At 43.7% G+C, this 16,829-nt stretch overlaps 1 protein-coding gene across 1 annotated transcript; it reads right to left on the bottom strand.

The window, feature by feature from the left end:
* Nucleotides 1-15,122: 15,122 nt before the first annotated feature.
* On the bottom strand, nt 15,123-16,366 carry LOC116373407 (zinc finger protein 135-like). The gene is made up of 2 exons (XM_031821958.1): nt 16,346-16,366; nt 15,123-16,307 (listed from the first exon to the last, which is right to left on the bottom strand). Exons 1-2 carry the CDS (start codon nt 16,364-16,366, stop codon nt 15,123-15,125), a joined length of 1,206 nt encoding a protein of 401 aa, XP_031677818.1.
* Nucleotides 16,367-16,829: the final 463 nt, after the last annotated feature.

Raw genomic sequence — 16,829 nt, 5'->3', positions numbered from 1 at the left:
TCCCCACTCATTCACCCCACCTCTTAACGTTGCATATTTATATTCAGTGGCCTGACTGCATCCAGACTGTCAAAGGCCCATCCTGGTAGATCTGAACCTAACGCAGTTTGGAGTGATCAGATGACGGAAGTCACATTTAGGTGCCAGGTGTAACTGAGGCCATAGATGCTCCATATCCATTACTTTTAATGTTTTATATAATATGACTAAATGTATTTATTTCTGTTACAGGGGCAGTCAAGAAATGGAACAGCAAGTTCACAGAACATGACATAAGCAGAGCTGTGGGAGACCACCTCAAGCCCCTGGTAGAGTCGGGGGTGGTGTTTACCTCTCCACCACGCCTTCAGCAGGCTGGAAAAGTGGGATTGATACTGTTTTTCATACTAAGAGGGACTGATTGGTCAGTCTTTGGGTTCATTTGTTGAAATCAAATCAAGCTTTATTTATACAGCACATTTCAGACATGGATGCAACACAATGGCTTCACAGGAAGAAAAACAAAATGAAAATAAACAAAAATATTTAGTACAACAGACAGAAGATTAACAACTGAAATACTAATGAACATTAAGGAAATTCCATTGATTATAATATTAATTGGATGGAATATCCAACCCAAAATATTAACTTGTTTTTTAGGAGGGGCTCTGAAAGACACTATGTGGGTGTCACTGGAAGTTGACTAGTAACAACAATTGGGACATAAAAGACACCCACCATGAGACCCACTAAATCTGCCCAAGAAGAGGGAAACAAAAGAAAAACCCACACCAAACTTAAAGACAGGAAGTAAACCAAAAAGGTGGTTAAAATAATTTATTACAATCAATACCATTCATACTATTACAAAATCATAATTCTCATTCATTCTTAATTAATTCTATTTACAAAACCATCAAACAAAAACAAACCTCAGGGGAGCATCGTCCTTCCCCATCATACCTAACCAATACCTAACCCTTTCCCTATCTCCCCTTCCCTAATCTATCCCCTTACCAAACTCACTCTAACACTCCCAGCCCTAAACCCCCTTTCCACCTCTCCCGTGCCGCATGCTTCCCCCACTTCCTCTCCTCCCTCTTCATCTTCCCCCTCAAATCACCTTCCACCCTTCTCACTATCCCTTCCACCCCCCAATCTCTCCCTGTCTTGACTAAATTCTGCCTGGCTTCCCACAGTCCCTTTTTAAAGAGACTCATGAGAAGCCAGAGCAGAAACCTGTCCCTATCCGTTCCCTTTGCTCTCCCTACGCCTCTCTCTAGCCTAGCCCATGTCAAAACAAAATCACTCCTAACCACACCTAGCATCACCCATGCCCTAGCCCAGACTATTCCGGCAAAGGCACAGTCCCAGAAGGCATGGCGCACAGTCTCCTCCCTGCCACAAGAGGATCTTGGACAGGTGGGGGACTGCACCAAACTATACCGGTACAAGATGGCACGTACCGGCAAGCGCTTATGGAGGCCCAACCAATTCAGGTCCTTGAGCCTGTTGTCCAGGCCCCGCGCCTGCACTCCCTCCCAGACCACTGACGAGATGCCCGCTACGGGCACAGGACTCCCTGCCTGCCTGACCTCCTCGTACAGGTGCCTGTGGTCTAAACCTACTCGGGCAACTTCAACCTCGGGGTGCGCACGCAGCCACTTGGCCGCATGACCAAAGTGCCACGGCAGCTGTTCCGCCCGAGGACCCGTGTTAGACCACACCATTACGCTTCTCGCCTGATACGAGAAGAACACCCGCAGGAGGTAACCGGACGGGTGTATCACTGGCTGAGCAAGCTCCGCTAACAAGAAAGAAACAAAAATTGAGTCCAGCTTGAGGGGGAAATGTGGTACCCCCCTACCTCCCTCCCCGATGGGACGTGCCCTGGCGACCCACTCGCACCTGCCACTCCACATAAACTGAAACACAAGCCTCACTAGAGGCCTCCTCAGACAAGCCGGCAATGGGTAGATATATGCCAAATACAAAAGAGACGGCAACACATCCACCTTTAGGACCAGGACTTTGCCCATAAAAGACAAATACCTAGCCTTCCACATTGCTAGCTTCCTCTGTACCACTGCGATACGCATGTTCCAGTTTAGCGTCGCTGAGCCGGAGGTCTCAAAATGAACCCCGAGAATCCTCAGGGCCCCTTCACAGAGAGAGAACCCCCCAGGCACATCCGTTCTACCGCGCCATCTTCCGAAAAACTTGACGGAAGACTTTGCATGGTTCAGAACTGCTCCCGACGCTCGGGTGAAATCCCCAAAGATGGCAAGGGACCTTGTCAGGCATGAGTCCTTGCACAACAGCAAGGAAGTGTCGTCGGCGTACTGCGTCATCTTAACACGCAGCCCACCACTTCCAGGGATCAACAAGCCTTCCACCCCTGTGTCTGCCCTAATGGCAGCCCCCAGAGGCTCCATGTACAGAACGAAGAGGAGAGCCGAGAGTGGGCATCCCTGCCTGACCCCAGACGAGAGGTCAAAAACGTCACCTAAGTGACTATTTACACTAACTCGACACCCCGCTCCGACATATAAAGTACGGATCCATCCTATAAACTTCTCCCCAAATCCTAATCTACCTAACACCCTGAATAGAAAAGATCTATTCACGCGATCAAAAGCTTTCGCCTGATCTAGCGCTGCTACCATTAAAGGCAGCCCTCTATCTTCAACCCAAGCGATGGAATCCCTGATCAACTGTAGGTTCCATCTTATAGAGCGGCCCTCTACCCCGCACGTCTGATCCTCGTGGACGACGTAGGGAAGGGCTGTGCGCAACCGGTCTGCTAAAACCTTTGGATACGATCCACCTCCCTCCTTTCCTCCCTTTTTTTCCTTCTACAATATCCTATTATAAAAGCCCTAATCCTCACCTTAACTAAATCCCACCACTCTAACACCCCCTCGCACATGGACCGGAGGCCGTCAAGCCTCCGAAAGAAACAAAAAAATGCGTCAACGAAAGCCTGCTCCTCCAGTATATCCCGATCTAACTTCCAGTACCCCCTACCGAAGAGGCAGACTGGCGACCCCACCTGCAAGAACACCCCGTCGTGATCCGTGAAGAAAACAGGCAACAGCCGCCCAGACAACTGACCCAAAGACCTGGATACAAAAATGTAGTCGAGCCTCCGCGCAACCCCCCTGGAGTTGCGCCATGTAGGACCGACCATTGCCGGAGTAGTGTGCAGGCCACCATCAACCAGACCATGGCAAGCCATTAGCCCAGAGATGGCACCTGCACTGCTATCACTGCCTACCCCTAAATCTATATTAAAGTCTCCTCCTATCACCAAGTGCCTGTTTGTAACACACAGGGGCGCCAGACAGTCCACCATCTCCCTCCTGTCTGCCGCCACCTGTGGCCCATACACCCCAATTAACCTATATCTAGCTTCTCTAAACTTAACATCTATCCCCAAAACTCTACCCTGCATTATTACAAAAGTGTTCTCTATTTTAACCTCTCTATGCCCACACAAAATCCCTACTCCTGTTGAGTGCACCCCTCCTATGCCCCAAAAAGATTCCCCCTTATCCCACTCCCTCTTAAATCTACACACATCCCCACCATCCCTCAGGTGAACCTCCTGTAAAAAACAGAAATCAAACCCCACACCCTCTAAATAACAAAAAACTATTCATTTAATTATTAACAACAAATAAAAAAAAATAAAAAAAATAAAAAAACAGGACTCACCCGATGCTCCCCTGGTCCATCTCCACCGGTGGGGACGTCCTCTCCTCTCCTGACGCCCCCCCGTCCTCCATCCCAACCCATGACCCAGGCAGTGTGTTGGGTCCTCCCTCCCCACCCACCATCCCCCCCTCCCTGTTTGCCTCGGGGCTGCATGTAGGGGACCCCATCTCCCCAAACAGGAGTTGGGATTCCCTCTAGCAAACAGCCCACCGACCCCTCACTGGAGTCATCCACTAAAATGCATGGGGCTGAGGCAAACCGGGAGGACAAATTACCCTCCACTCCCCCCCCGCCACTCTCTTAGCCCCCCCTCCCCCTCCACACCCCCCTCCCTCTCACTTCCTGCCAAGCTCCCCCTCTTCATCCCTTTCTTCTTTGGTGAAGGAGGTAGCGGGGAGACACAACGTCCCATCCCCGCTAACCCCTCCACCAAATCCCTCATTTCGACCTCGAGGAAGCCTGGCAGGCTGTCCCCCCACTCCTTCCCCCCCATCTTTCTTCTCATTTCTTCCTTCTTTCCATCCTCTTCTCTTGCCTTCTTTTCCCCTGTGCCATCCGTACAATCCGCACGCGTCCTTTCTTTCCTCCCCCCATCCCCCGCTCCCCCCCCAGCTGCAGACGCGTATGACCTGTGACGATCCGGGCAATCACGCCACAGGTGTTCTCTGGAGCCACACCCGTGGCAAGCCTTGGGCTCGTCACACTCCCTGGCCTCGTGCTCTTCCGACCCACATTTCTTATTAATGCACGAGGCCAGGGTACAACGCCTGCAGAACGGGGGCTGACGTGCATAGTATGGGGTTCCCCTGTCAGCCCCCAGGGAGAACATTGCTGGAGGATGGAGGTAGCCATCCACACTCTTCGGGGACTCCCTGAGTAACGCCTGGAAGCCTCTCTTCCCATTCCAGAAACCCAGGGAGTCCCTGAGGTACCTCGCTGAGGAGACATTGTCCATGTACCTCCCCAGAAAGGCCCTCACTTCTTCGTCCTTCACGTGCGGATTGTAAATGGTTACGGTGACCACCCTGAAGTTGTTTCTTGCCAGGCTGGTCACCGTGTAATGACACAGGGGACCTTCTTCTTTCCCTTCCGTCACCGTCTTCATAATCTCATTGTGTTTTTCTTCCAAATATAGGGTTACATCAAACCCCTTCTCCATTGGGTTCCCCTGAAGGCATAGAACATCTTTAACCTTCAATTTTAGGTGCCCCATTAGGATGTTCCTCCCGAAGGTTTCTCTCCCCCAAGGCTCCATCTCTTTTCCCCGCCAAGAAAAGCGCACCGTGTTGGCCAGTCCAATCCCCGGAACCGACGGTCCAGATGTACTTTGCGCCATCTCCTCACGGACGATGGCGCACCCGTCCCACCACCTCAAACTTATAAATAGGAAGCAAATAACCAAAAAGGTGGAGCAACTGAAAGGTGTTGACTCTCCACATCTATCAAGACAACTGGAGCACTGGGCCAGACACTCTTAAATAGAACCTGGACCAGCTCAGGTGAAACACCTTCTCACTAACGAGATGGACAAGCCAGCACAGGTGTAACACATACTGACTAACGAGGTGACACCGTAGTACTACTTCTGTAGATTGGATACTGTTTCAGCCAATCAGTGCGTCCTTTGTGCTAACGAGATAGGACCAGGCCTCAGGACAACCTGGCATGATGACTCCTTGCTGTCCCCAGTCCACCTGGCCGTGCTGCTGCTCCAGTTTCAACTGTTCTCCCTGCGGCTATGGAACCCTGACCCGTTCACCGGATGTGCTACCTATCCCAAACCTGCTGTTTTCAACTCTCTAGAGACAACAGGAACAGAAGAGATACTCTTAATGATCGGCTATGAAAAGCCAACTGACATTTACTCCTGAGGTGTTGATCTGTTGCACCCTCGACAACTACTGTGATTATTATTATTTGACCATGCTGAACATTTGAACATCTTGGCCATGTTCTGTTATAATCTCCACCCCGGCACAGCCAGAAGAGGGCTGGCCACCCCTCATAGCCTGGTTCCTCTCTAGGGTTTTTCCTAGATTTTGGCCTTTCTAGGGAGTTTTTACTAGCCACCGTGCTTCTACACCTGCATTGCTTGCTGTTTGGGGTTTTAGGCTGGGTTTCTGTACAGCACTTTGAGATATCTGCTGATATAAGAAGGGCTTTATAAATAAATTTGATTTGATCCAAACTCTTTTTTTGTTTGTCAATTTTTGTAAAATTACATAAATAGTACTCTTCCATTTCAGAGCCTGGATTTTTCCCCTTTAGGCTAATATCCATAACATGTTGATATCAATTCATAAGTGGGCACACGTTTAGGCTTCTACAATATGCCTACTACAATGTTAAAAAATTCTACATTGTGACATTAATTAATTGAAATCATGAAACAACTCCTTCATGTATGTATTTTCTAATATTTGATCAGAGATCTTTTATCAGATTCTCTCGTCACAGCTATGAGATTTCAATCCTGTGTGTTCTCTTGTGCACTGTCAGATCTCCAGATCGACTAAAACTCCTCCCACATTGACCACAGCTATAAGATTTCTCTCCTGTGTGTGTTCTCTGGTGTAGAGTCAGAGAGCCAGATGAAGCAAATCTCTTCCCACATTGACCACAGCTATAAGGTTTCTCTCCTGTGTGTTTTCTCTGGTGTTTAGTCAGGTTGCCAGATGTAGCAAATCTCTTCCCACATTGATCACAGCTATAAGGTTTCTCTCCTGTGTGTGTTCTCTTGTGCACTGTCAGATCTCCAGATCGACTAAATCTCCTCCCACATTGGCCACAGCTATAAGGTTTCTCTCCTGTGTGTGTTCTCTGGTGTAGAGTCAGATCTCCAGATCGACTAAATCTCCTCCCACATTGACCACAGCTATAAGGTTTCTCTCCTGTGTGTGTTCTCTGGTGTTTAGTCAGGTTGCCAGATGTAGCAAATCTCCTCCCACATTGATCACAGCTATAAGGTTTCTCTCCTGTGTGTTTTCTCTGGTGTTTAGTCAGGTTGCCAGATGTAGCAAATCTCTTCCCACATTGATCACAGCTATAAGGTTTCTCTCCTGTGTGTGTTCTCTGGTGTACTTTCAGAGAGATTAATGTTGTAAAACTCCTCCAACATTGACCACAGCTATAAGATTTCTCTCCTGTGTGTGTTCTCTGGTGTTGAGTCAGGTTGCCAGATGTAGCAAATCTCCTCCCACATTGATCACAGCTATAAGGTTTCTCTCCTGTGTGTGTTCTCTGGTGTTGAGTCAGGTTGCCAGATGTAGCAAATCTCTTCCCACATTGATCACAGCTATAACGTTTCTTTCTTGTGTGTGTTCTCTGGTGTACTTTCAGAGAGATTAATGTTGTAAAACTCCTCCAACATTGACCACAGCTATAAGGTTTCTCTCCTGTGTGTGTTCTCTGGTGTTGAGTCAGGTTAACAGATGTAGCAAATCTCTTCCCACATTGACCACAGCTATAAGATTTCTCTCCTGTGTCTGTTCTCTGATTAATTTTACTGCCTGATGATGTGAATCTCTTCCCACAGTCAGAGCAGCAGTGAGATTTCTTCCCTGTGGGTCTCTGCGGGTGTTTATTGAGGTGTTCTGATCTGGAGAGACTCTTCTCTGTCTCCTCAGCATCATGAGGTTGTTGAGGCTCCCCAGAGGATCCACGATAGTCACGTCTCTCTCCTGTGTGAACAACAAAGTCAGACCGATGATTAAAGGCCCACAACAGTCGTAATCCAGTGTAAAAGTTGATGCCAACAGCATAGCCATGATGTTGTACAACAATGGATGTCTGTAATGAATGTTAAAATTATTGTCTTAAAATGAGCAAGAAGTGATATTTTGTCTTGTTTTCACATTAGTAGTAGCATCTAAGATTGTAGATTAGAAAAAAGTTATTCATGTTTTTGAAACTCTAAGCAGTGTGGTAGAAGACTTTTGGTCTACAATACAGGCCCCTTTGTGTTTTCTAAAATTGCGGCACGAGGGCAATTTCATTGCATAAAGTCCTCCATGCTAATGAGGAAACCACTAGTTATGGATGTCGTATATCTGGTGTGACAAGAGATGAAAAGAATCTGCCCACTCCATCAAGCAATGGGGACAGCAACACAAGGCATTCACGGGACCTCATGGAACCATGGACCACACCTGCAGAAACTGGACAACAGGGGGAAGCAGAGGAGATACCTATCATAGACTTCTCCCAGCTGACGCTTGACATGCCACCTACGCCGCCTCAAGTGGTAGAAACAACCAGCTGGTATCATTAAGTAGAATCAGCCAACAGTAACACGGAAGCAGCAGAATGGGAGTTAGTAGTGCATGACCTAGATTTAGAATATGAAGCTTCCATTTAGACACAGGTCTAAGATGACGTAATAAGCAATCTACCATCCCAGTGTAAGCACTCAGTGTAAGCAATCTACAGTCCCCGAGTAAGCACTCAGTGTAAGCAATCTACAGTCCCAGAGTAAGCACTCAGTGTAAGCAATCTACAGTCCCCGAGTAAGCACTCAGTGTAAGCAATCTACAGTCCCCGAGTAAGCACTCAGTGTAAGCAATCTACAGTCCCAGAGTAAGCACTCAGTGTAATTAATCTACAGTCCCCGAGTAAGCGGCCGGTGCAAGCAGCAGGGCAGTGTGAAAGTGTGGTTTAGCCACAGCTCCATAAACTTGCAAACTTCCCCTGTAAAAAGGTATATAAAGAGAACAGAGATCATAAGAGAGGCATGATCCTCACTGACATATGAGACAGACTTCATATGGAGAATCCTCATAGGTAAATTTACTATTGCACTATACGCTTTTTGTTAGACGAGAACCATATTTGAAACACAGGGGTCTTGACACCTCTTGATCACAGACAAAGCGGCAGTAAAACAGTGAGACATCAAGTACAGATGTGATTAGCAATACAAGGAAACAGCCAAGTACCAGTTACAATATATTGAGTCCATACACAGAGTTGGAAGTGTATTAGGATATTGGAATTCGGAATCTAGCGTACCAATTACCAATTAAAGAATATTTGGGGTAGCCGAGTGGTTAGAGCGTTGGACTAGTAACCGAAAGGTTGCAAGTTCAAATCCCCGAGCTGACAAGGTACAAATCTGTCGTTCTGCCCCTGAACAGGCAGTTAACCCACTGTTCCTAGGCCGTCATTGAAAATAAGAATTTGTTCTTAACTGACTTGCCTAGTAAAATAAAGGTAAAATAAAAAACTGTCATTGTGTGTCAAAATATATACCAATACTAGTTTCCAAGTGACTACTAGCTGACGAGCATAATAACCAATAGAAGAAGTTATTAGGTATTGATATATACAGAGGTAAAAGAGACTTGAAGGTAAGGAAATACAGGAGGAATCCATAACACTCAGAATATTTAAATAGGAGTATATCTATCCAAGGCCTCATACTAGACCGGAAAATAAGGGAGTGACAACGTGAACGAAGGAACAAACCCAACTCACGCGAAGGGCCATTATGAAGAAACAGAAGGGTTAGGCCCTTGTTACACCGCAGAAACTAAAATCCTAAAGTACTCTACCCCAGCCAGAAGATGGGATAGAGGCATTTGCTGCAGGTATAAGGCAAAAGTCAGCAACTATCATTATGACATCATGGATGAATTCTAGAATATACTATATAGCCTAGAAAACTGGTTAAATTATCATTATGAAATCATGGATGGCCAGTCCTTGTATTCATAGTGTATTGAATTCAGGGGGAGGGACTGAGCTGAACTCAAACCTGGGTCCAGCGACTGTCAAGTCAACACCTTATAACTGTTACGCCAAGATGTCTGAACTTCTTGACGAGGTCGCTCGGTGTTGGGTTATGGTTTCTACAATATCGTTCTCTATGAATTTGAGAGTGGTTACACTTCTCCTTCCCCCATCCCTCAGCTGTTTACCAAGTCTCTGGGCAGCCATTTTGTTGTGGTTTAAAAAAAAAAAAACACAATCCAGCAATCTGCAGTTCAAACAGTAAGAAATCTGTCATTTCACCACTGTTTTGGTAATTAAATGATTATGGGGTTGGAGAAATGTAACTACAGACAGACCTATGGATGCAAGGCCTGACCATCAATGATATCAACATTATAGTTTTAACCATGTTGAGGCAGCAGGGTAGCCTAGTGGTTAGAGCGTTGGACTAGTAACCAGTTGCAAGTTCACATCCCCGAGCTGACATTTGGAGGCGATACAGTGTTTATTTACATTGTTTCTAAACATTAAAGTAGAACAAGCTTATTCTGGGTTCTGATGGGGTACAACAGTTGAACTAAGCTCATGAAGCATGTGTTATATTCTTCAAGAATCAATGGCTATAAATACATTATTTAAAAGTCATAACATGAATGTAGCAATTGCAGATTTCTGCTTTAACACCAAACATCAGTTCAACTGCAGAGTTTGTGCCTCTGTTTTTAAGACAGTACTTACTAGTTTTAGTCAGGGAACGGTTTCTCAAAATCACATTTTGGCTAAATTCATCATTAGAACCATTGGATGCCTTAAGATGCATTCGGAAAACCGGGCCCAGATATCCAGGTTCCTCTTCTTCCTCCTTTTTCGATGTAACAGTCATCTCTCTCTCCTCCTCTTTCACTCTATAAACTGCATCCTCCTCTCGTTTTACTGTAACATCCTCCTCCTCTTTCACTCTGAACGCGTCTTCCTCTTCTTTCACAGTAACGGCCTCTACTTCTTGTTTTACTGTGATATACACCTCTTCTTTAGCAGAAGGAGAGTAGCTTAGTGACCGCATGGTCGCGGATGTTAGCTATGCTAATGCTAACTTAACCAGACTGCTAGCTGACTAATAACAACAACGCCGTAAATATTAAATTAAATCGGATAACTAGACAAAATAAGTGTCTTTAAAATACAGTGGCTAATAAACACGAAGGCGTCTGAAGAGCTTTATTGGTTCAGCTTTTTTTGTCTAGCAAGCTACCGAGGTGGATAACTTATTGTTGCTGGTGAAAGAAGAGTTCCGTCCACTAGATTATACGTCACATCCAACAGCATCACCATAAATTCCCAGACCGCCATCTGCTGACTGGAGTGGGTAACGCAGCTGAGTAAAATGTATATTTTATTATCAGACAAAAAGTTAAAGGGTAGGAATCAGGGACATCGCTAGAACTAAAATATATATTAGCCCCCACTAAATAAATCAATGTCAGTCCATATATTTTTTCTGTGATTTCTTTTTTTCGTCAACCGTTCCATCGCATCTTAAACTTAATATCGGGTCGGCACTCGGACCGGGGGAGGCTGCTGCACTCGTGACTGTTGGACTTTCTTCAGCAAAGATGGTGGAAATAAATACGAGGAGAGAGGGGTACCCCTACACAGACCTGAAATGGATCAATGATTGCCAGCAAACCAGGCTGTCATTTTGTAAAACAGTGGATGTATAGAATCTAGCTAGTTGAATAATGTACAATTTTGTAAGCTTGCCTTGCTGATAGATGAAATCGCGTAGATTGCTATGTTCTTGTTATTCTTGTTCTTGCTTATTATGCAGTGGATGATTAAAATCCCTGTATGCCCATGGATGTGTAACTAGCAATCTAGCCGATCTTTGTATGGACCCAAACGTTTGGTATACATATTAGTTCAGAACCTAGCTATGAACCTTAGCTATCATAGCCAGTTGTATCAACTTCAAAACAGCCTGAATGACATTAATGAAGCCTATGGATTGAGAATAATATATTATCATGTTGTACCAAGAATGCAAGTCGTATATACATGTAGTTATTACCATGCATGAGATCCCCACATTGTAGCCTGTACATTTAATATATTCACTGATCCTGTACTCTACCTTGGCAAATTAATGTGCAGTTTAGGTATGAATGTCTTTGAGGTGATCAAATTCCTGTCTTTGAATGACGCCATGTCTGCATGTATGTATTACAGTGTTTACCAATCTTGGTCCTGGGACATCAATGGTTACACATTGTAACTAATAGACTACAAACAGGATTTAACTAGTTAATTCAGAAATATAATGTTAAAAAAACACTACACTCCACTTCCTATGCATCATGTAAATACTCTTAACACCGGTTCATCTCAACATCTAATGCCCTTCATCTGCATTGATCTGGTAAACACAGGATAGGTGGAGTATTTCATCACATTACACTATATTTCAACCAGTAGAGAATGGGAAACACTTTATTGAAAAGCTCATTATCCAAGTGTTATAAATACAAGTTCAATCTGTATTTCAATACACATCTGTTGTGAATTATAAAAACAGGAAGAAAGAGGAGGAGAGAGAGGTGTTAAAGACAGAAAGGGAAAGAGGTAAACACATAGGAGCAGGGAAGGCAGCACGTGATTAATGAATCACAGTGCTACATAAATATTCTCTCAGTTCATCACAATTACATAATAGTGTCTCTTCTCTAGACAAACAATATAGCGTAGTTTTAGAAATAATGAAGTGTCTTACTATTCTCCATGGTTGGCCCTCTTGCCTATTCTCTTGACGGTGGAAGGAGCCACAGTTATACACCTGAACCTGCTTACTGCACAACACAATCCAACAATCAGATCGATACATGAGTGTGTAGGTGTGTGTGGGTTATAGGGTGTCCAATTGTTCCACATTTGGTCAATATGGGTGATTTAAAACAGCCTGTTTTGTTTTTGCACTTCCTTGTTGAACCCCATCTTTGAAACATCCTGCAGAGCAGCAGACTCCTCCTCTGGGACACGGCGGCGAGCTGCAGATCCCCTCCTGGTCCTCGTGTCCATCCTCATGAAGTTACGCAGGACACAGGTAGCCTTCACACACCTGAATTCCTCCAGGAGGCAGTCCCAGATGACCCTGGTCACCCAACCTTGCAGTGCCCTACACGGTAACTGTAGGCAACCGTTTTGAAGGAACCTCCAGTTTGCTTATTTATATTCAGTGGCCTGACTGCATCCAGACTGTCAAAGGTCCGTCCTGGTAGATCTGAACCTAATGCAGTTTGGAGTGATCAGATGACAGGAGTCACATTTAGGTGCCAGGTGTAACTGAGGCTGTAGATGCTCCATATCCACTACTTTGAGTGTTGTATGTAAATCAAATCCAATTTTATTTGTCACATACACATGGTTAGCAGATGTTAATGCAAGTGTAGTGAGTTTTAGGATTCTATTGAAAGAAAAATGATTTTTTTTAAATAACATGATGGTGTATTATTATTTAGAAATACGTGTTTTTTCTTGTTTTTAATTGTTGACAGCCAGTAGACACCATGTTTATATTGTAGAAGCATTGTAGTTGATTATGTGAAATGGAAGTTTTCTGTTGGGGGTGAGCAAACATGTCCAACAAAAATATAGGATATATGTGTTGTCTACAGGGGGAAGGTGCTACAGGCTTTGGTTTTTTCCATTTATGTTTTGAGGTTGGACTTTAGCACGTATAGCTTGTTAGCACGTAGGGTGCACTGATTGGTGTCACCTCGTTAGTATGTGTTTCACCTGAGCTGGTCCAGGTTCTATTTAAGAGTGTCTGGTCCAGTGCTCAATTTGTCTTGATAGATGTGGAGAGTCAACACCTTTAGTTGATCCACCTTTTTGGTTTGCTTCCTGTCTTTAAGTTTGGTGTGGGTTTTTCTTTTGTTTTCCTCTTAGGCATGTTTAGTGGGTCTCATGGTGGGTGTCTTTTAGGTCCCAGTTGTTGTTACTAGTCAATTTTCAGTCGACACCCTCAGTGTCTTTCAGAACCCCTCCTAAAAAACAAGCTAAAATGTTTTGGTTGGATATTGCATCCAAATAATATTTTAATCAATGGCATTTCCTAAGAATGCTCATTAGTCTTTCAGTTATTGTTTGTGTACTAAATATTTCTGTTTATTTTCATTGTTTTTTCCTGTGAACCCGTTGGTTTGTATCCGTGTCTGAAATGTGCTGTATGAATAAAGCTAGATTTGATTTGAACATATTGTAAGACAAATGAACCCAATGACTGGCAATCAACAGACTAGCAAAACCAATGAACAAATATCTCCCACTATGTTAAAATAGTGCATGTGTTTACATACCCTACATTACTCATCTCATATGTATATCTATATACTGTACTCTATATCATCTACTGCATCTTTATGTAATACATGTATCACTAGCCACTCTAAACTATGCCACTTTGTTTACATACCCTACATTACTCATCTCATATGTATATACTGTACTTGATACCATCTACTGCATCTTGCCTATGCCGTTCTGTACCATCACTCATTCATATATCTTTATGTACATATTCTTTATCCCTTTACACTTGTGTGTACAAGGTAGTAGTTGTGGAAGTGTTAGGTTAGATTATTACTGCATTGTCAGAACTAGAAGCACAAGCATTTTAGCTTCCACAACTCTCATCCCCTTGGAAAAAAAAAAAAAAAAAACTCTCCAACGAGTCTCCAATACGGAAAAATCGTGCAGTCAAAATAAATTGTGATCCATGGCAACGCACTGGCTAAACGCAAAACTGGTTGACTGCCCACCCTTGAGACAATCAGCAACCAACTCCTGCGATATCCGTAGTAACTTTCCACCTTAATTCTCGCTCTCTTTTCAGGGTTCACTCAATAGTCATGTTGTTGGATCGGGCCCAGTCCCCAATGTCATGCATTTGGGTTAGCACATTGGGAATGAATCCTGATATTCTAAAAGCAGGGCAACATTGTCAATATAATTGTACCCAAAAATGGTCAGCTGGTTGCATAAATAATTATGATTACTAAATGTTAAATATGAAAATCAAACCCAAATGTACACCCATTTGTTAATATGTATTGGCAATACTTCACTTAAATGGTGAGGCATGGAATAATAAAACATGTTTATTTTGTCAGGCTGAATGTTTGAAATATGAGGTGATTTCAGTCATGCTTCTTCAGTAGTGGAATAAAGACAATTAGCATTTGAATGTTGTCAAGAAATACTGGAGTGATGTCAGATTGTGAATAAAATTGATTATAGACCAATTTATTATACTGCTTTCATGTGTGAAAATACAAACATCTGCAACAATTATTATATTACATGTATTTTTTAAACAAGCAGCTTTTTCAACTAGTAGAAAACCGCTGGCTACATTTTGAAGTGCTGCATTTTGATTAAAGTGGGTCACCAACGCAGTAAGTGTAACACAGCTCTTTTGTTACTCACTTTTTGTTAAATAATACTCTTTCAATTCAGCGCCTGGATTTTCCCATGAGGCTAATATCCATATCATGCTGCAATCAATTGTACAGGGCAAACGATAAGGTAGATCATCATTAAAATACTCCTACTACAATGCTAAAACATTCTACATTGTGACATCATTAAAATACTCCTACTACAATGTTAAAACATTCTACATTGTGACATTATTTCAGAGATATCATGAAACAACTTCTTCATGTATGTATTTTCTGATGTTTGATCAGAGATCTTTTATCAGAATATCTCTTGTCACATTGATCACAGCTAAAAGGTTTCTCTCCTGTGTGTGTTCTCTGGTGTGAAGTTAGCTGGCTAGATGTAGTAAAACTCCTCCCACATTGATCACAGCTATAAGGCTTCTCTCCTGTGTGTGTTCTCTGGTGTGAAGTCAGCTGGCTAGATGTAGGAAAACTCTTCTCACATTGATCACAGCTATAAGGCTTCTCTCCTGTGTGTGTTCTCTGGTGTGAAGTCAGCTGGCTAGATGTAGGAAAACTCTTCTCACATTGATCACAGCTATAAGGCTTCTCTCCTGTGTGTGTTCTCTGGTGTTGAGTCAGATGGCTAGCTTGAACAAAACTCCTCCCACATTGATCACAGATATAAGGTTTCTCTCCTGTGTGTGTTCTCTGGTGTTGAGTCAGATGGCTAGATTTAACAAAATTCCTCCCACATTGATCACAGATATAAGGTTTCTCTCCTGTGTGTTTTCTCTGGTGTAATGTCAGACCGCTAGATGTAGTAAAACTCCTCCCACATTGATCACAGATATAAGGTTTCTCTCCTGTGTGTGTTCTCTGGTGTAATGTCAGACCGCTAGATGTAGTAAAACTCCTCCCACATTGATCACAGCTATAAGGTGTTTCTCCTGTGTGTGTTCTCTGGTGTACTGTCAGAATGCTAGATGTAGTAAAATTCCTCCCACATTGATCACAGCTATAAGGTTTCTCTCCTGTGTGTGTTCTCTGGTGTAGAGTCAGAGAGCCAGATGAAGCAAATCTCTTCCCACATTGACCACAGCTATAAGGTTTCTCTCCTGTGTGTGTTCTCTTGTGCACTGTCAGATCTCCAGATCGACTAAATCTCCTCCCACATTGACCACAGATATAAGGTTTCTCTCCTGTGTGTGTTTTCTGGTGTCGAGTCAGGTTGCCATATGTAGCAAATCTCCTCCCACATTGATCACAGCTATAAGGTTTCTCTCCTGTGTGTGTTCTCTGGTGTTGAGTCAGGTGGCCAGTTGTACAAAATCTCTTCCCACATTGATCACAGCTATAAGGTTTCTCTCCTGTGTGTGTTCTCTGATGAATTTTAATGCCTGATGATGTGAATCTCTTCCCAGAGTCAGAGCAGCAGTGAGATTTCTTCCCTGTGGGTCTCTGCGGGTGTTTATTGAGGTGTTCTGATCTGGAGAGACTCTTCTCGGCCTCCTCAGCATCATGAGGTTGTTGAGGCTCCCCAGAGGATCCACGATAGTCACGTCTCTCTCCTGTGTGAACAACAAAGTCAGACCGATGATTAAAGGCCCACAACAGTGGTAATCCAGTGTAAAAGTTGATGCCAACAGCATAGCCATGATGTTGTACAACAATTGATGTCTGTAATGAATGTTAAAATTATTGTCTTAAAATGAGCAAGAAGTCATATTTTGTCTTGTTTTCACATTAGTAGTAGCATCTAAGATTGTAGATTAGAATTAAGTTATTCATGTTGTTGAAACTCTAAGCAGTGTGGTAGAAGACTTTTGGTCTACAATACAGGCCCCTTTGTGTTTTCTAAAATTGAGGCACGAGGGCAATTTCATTGCATAAACTCCTCCATGCTAATGAGGAAACCACTAGTTATGGATGTCGTATATCTGGTGTGACAAGAGATTAAAAGAATCTGCCCACTCCATCAAG

This window comes from Oncorhynchus kisutch, unplaced genomic scaffold, assembly GCF_002021735.2.
Source record: "Oncorhynchus kisutch isolate 150728-3 unplaced genomic scaffold, Okis_V2 scaffold4039, whole genome shotgun sequence".
In the NCBI taxonomy this organism is placed as follows: Eukaryota; Metazoa; Chordata; class Actinopteri; order Salmoniformes; family Salmonidae; genus Oncorhynchus; species Oncorhynchus kisutch.
Note: the sequence above shows the minus strand (reverse complement) of the source record. Positions and strands in the feature narration are given on the sequence as shown.